The 2,677-nt window shown below is 33.0% G+C and overlaps 1 protein-coding gene across 1 annotated transcript in view; it reads left to right on the top strand.

Annotated features, from left to right (window-relative positions):
- The window catches only part of LOC106870727 (dynein beta chain, ciliary), a 109,770-nt gene that overhangs the window by 77,878 nt on the left and 29,215 nt on the right, over window positions 1-2,677 (top strand). The window contains exons 39-40 of the mRNA XM_052967251.1: window positions 669-830; window positions 1,921-2,278. Coding sequence (XP_052823211.1) covers window positions 669-830; window positions 1,921-2,278 — 520 coding nt within the window. The remainder of the gene's footprint in view (window positions 1-668; window positions 831-1,920; window positions 2,279-2,677) is intronic.

The raw sequence follows: 2,677 nt of genomic DNA, 5'->3' as shown, positions 1-2,677 counted from the left end.
TGTATATATATATATGTATATATATGTATGTTTTTATATATATATATTATATATGTATGTATATATGTATATATATGTATGTATATATGTATGTATATGTATGTATACACACAAACACACACACACACACACACACACACACACACACACACACACACACACGACAGGCTTTCAGTTTCTGTCTACTAAGTTCACTCCCAAGGCTTTGGTTAACTCAAGGCTATAGTGGGACCGAACCCAGAACCATTTACTTGGGAAGCAAGCTTCTTATCACACAGCCATACCTGAAACAAAACTGGAGTAAATAGTTGTAAAAAGGAAATTCTTACATAATTTACCCGATACATTTTTTTTCTAATTTGATATTTTTCTATCTAATGGCATGTCTTGTTTAAGCCTTTGTTTATCATCCATTCTTATATTTATAATGTCATTTATAACAACTTTAAAGTAGGAAGGTTGTGTTCTTGTTATTTGATTATTACCTACTTTAATCTATTTTAATAAGTTATTAGGTGATATACTTGCTAATTATCCTAATGTTCTAAGAAAAAAACATGCTTTCATTTTAATTTTCCTATTTCTCTTCCCTAATTAATTTCCCTCAGATATTACCCATGAATAAAAATGTTAAGATTGACTATTGTTTAAAACTTCTTTACTTCCAGGGGATATTATTCTCCTCTCCGGAATGTTGCAAAACTCCAACGGATTTGATTCGCTTATGGACTCATGAGTCTCAAAGAGTTTACTGTGATAAGTTGATTGATGCTAAAGATATAGTAAACTACTTGAAACTTGAGAAAGATGTTATCAAGAAAAGTTTTGAGGTAAAAAAATTAACAATACTATTTTAAAGAAATAGCCTTGATACACTGGTTGTATTAATGATGTTAGACACCTGAAAATGAGGAAACTACTTGTAGTCTATATTAGATAAAATCTGTTATCTTTTACTTGTTTCAATCATTAGACTGTGGCTATACTGGGGTACCACCTTGAAGAATTTTTAGTTGAATGAATTGACCTTAGTACTTACATTTTTTAAAGCCTGGTACTCATTCTGTAAGCACACCAACACTGATTGTCAAGTGATGGTGGGTGACAAACACAGACAAACATAAGCACACATACACACACACACGTGCGCGTGCGTGCACACAAATCTTTTTCAAGTTTCCATCTACCAAATTCACTCACAAAGCTTTGGTTGGCCCTGGGCTATAATTGAAATCACTTATTATGTGTGCCTTGCAGTAGGACTGAACTTGGAACCATGTTGTCGGAAAGCAAACTTCTTACTACACAGCTGTGCCAACAGTTCCAGAAATTGTTTTACAAAATCAATTATATTTGAGTTCTATGAGAAGAAAATACTAGAGTTTCAGGGAAGGCCAATTTTGGAGAGCACTTAAGACGAATAACTTGCTTATCACTGCTTCCTACTGCAAGGTTAAGAGAAAGCCAAAGCTGTTTGTTGTTGTTGTTGCTGCTGTTGCTGCTGCTGCTGCTTCTGTTGCTGTTGTTATTGCAATGGTTAATTATTGTATCTTCTTGGTTTGCTTTATTTGACCAAAATCTTTCGTTGGTCAAATAAAACATTCAATTGATATTTTTTTTTTGTCTTTGGAATTTTGTTTCTGGTACAGGACAAGGTTTGCTGTCTTTAAATTTGAGTCCTTAACACATGTGATTGTTATTTTAAACATGAATGAGAACACATATCCATTATCGTGATTATCAACCATGATAATCATCATAATCACCATCATAATCATCATTATCATCATCATTAGAATTATCACCACCATAGCCATGACCACCACTACCACAACCACCACCACTATTGTTGTCATTTCACACACACACACAGGAATGGAAAAATGCAAAATAAATAATTTTAATTCCTATCCCTTACAGGACATCGATGAATCAGCTCTGACGAAGAAACCATTACTGTATTGCCATTTTACCCAAGGTATAGGTGACGCTAAGTATTTACCAGTGTCTGACTGGAACAGTATCAGTGCAATACTAAAAGAAACATTGGACAGTTACAATGAACTCAACGCTGTCATGAATCTGGTTCTGTTCGAAGATGCTATGACTCATATCTGTCGAATCAACCGCATCCTGGAAAGTCCTCGAGGAAATGCACTTTTGATTGGTGTAGGAGGAAGTGGCAAACAAAGCCTGTCAAGACTTGCTGCTTATATAAGCAGTTTGGAAGTGTTCCAGATTGTTCTGAGGAGAGGATATGGCATACCAGATCTTAAAAGTATGAATTAGTGTATCTCTTAACGTTTTTGCTAATTTCTTCCTCCCTCCATCCCCTCTCTTGCCCCTCATTCTCTCGCTCAATAATATATATATATATATATATAATAATAATATTAGGGATAAAAATCCAAAATTACAGGTAAAAACTCAATTAAAATCAATTTATTAAAAATTAAAATTGAATTAAGTTTCACAGTATAAAATATATTAATATATAGTATTAGGGAAAAGAACCAAGGTTCATGAACTCATCGATGAAAATCCACTGTCACAGTCACATATAGAAAAATTAATAAGTAAAAGCACAATAAATAAGTATAATATAATACAAAGTAAATAGCATAAGATAAAGATAATATATATGTGTATAATTTAGAAAAAACAGTAAAAGGTTGTC

The sequence above is a fragment of the Octopus bimaculoides genome, chromosome 1 (assembly GCF_001194135.2).
Source record: "Octopus bimaculoides isolate UCB-OBI-ISO-001 chromosome 1, ASM119413v2, whole genome shotgun sequence".
NCBI classification, from domain to species: Eukaryota; Metazoa; Mollusca; class Cephalopoda; order Octopoda; family Octopodidae; genus Octopus; species Octopus bimaculoides.
This window is presented reverse-complemented; position numbering and strand designations above follow the sequence as displayed.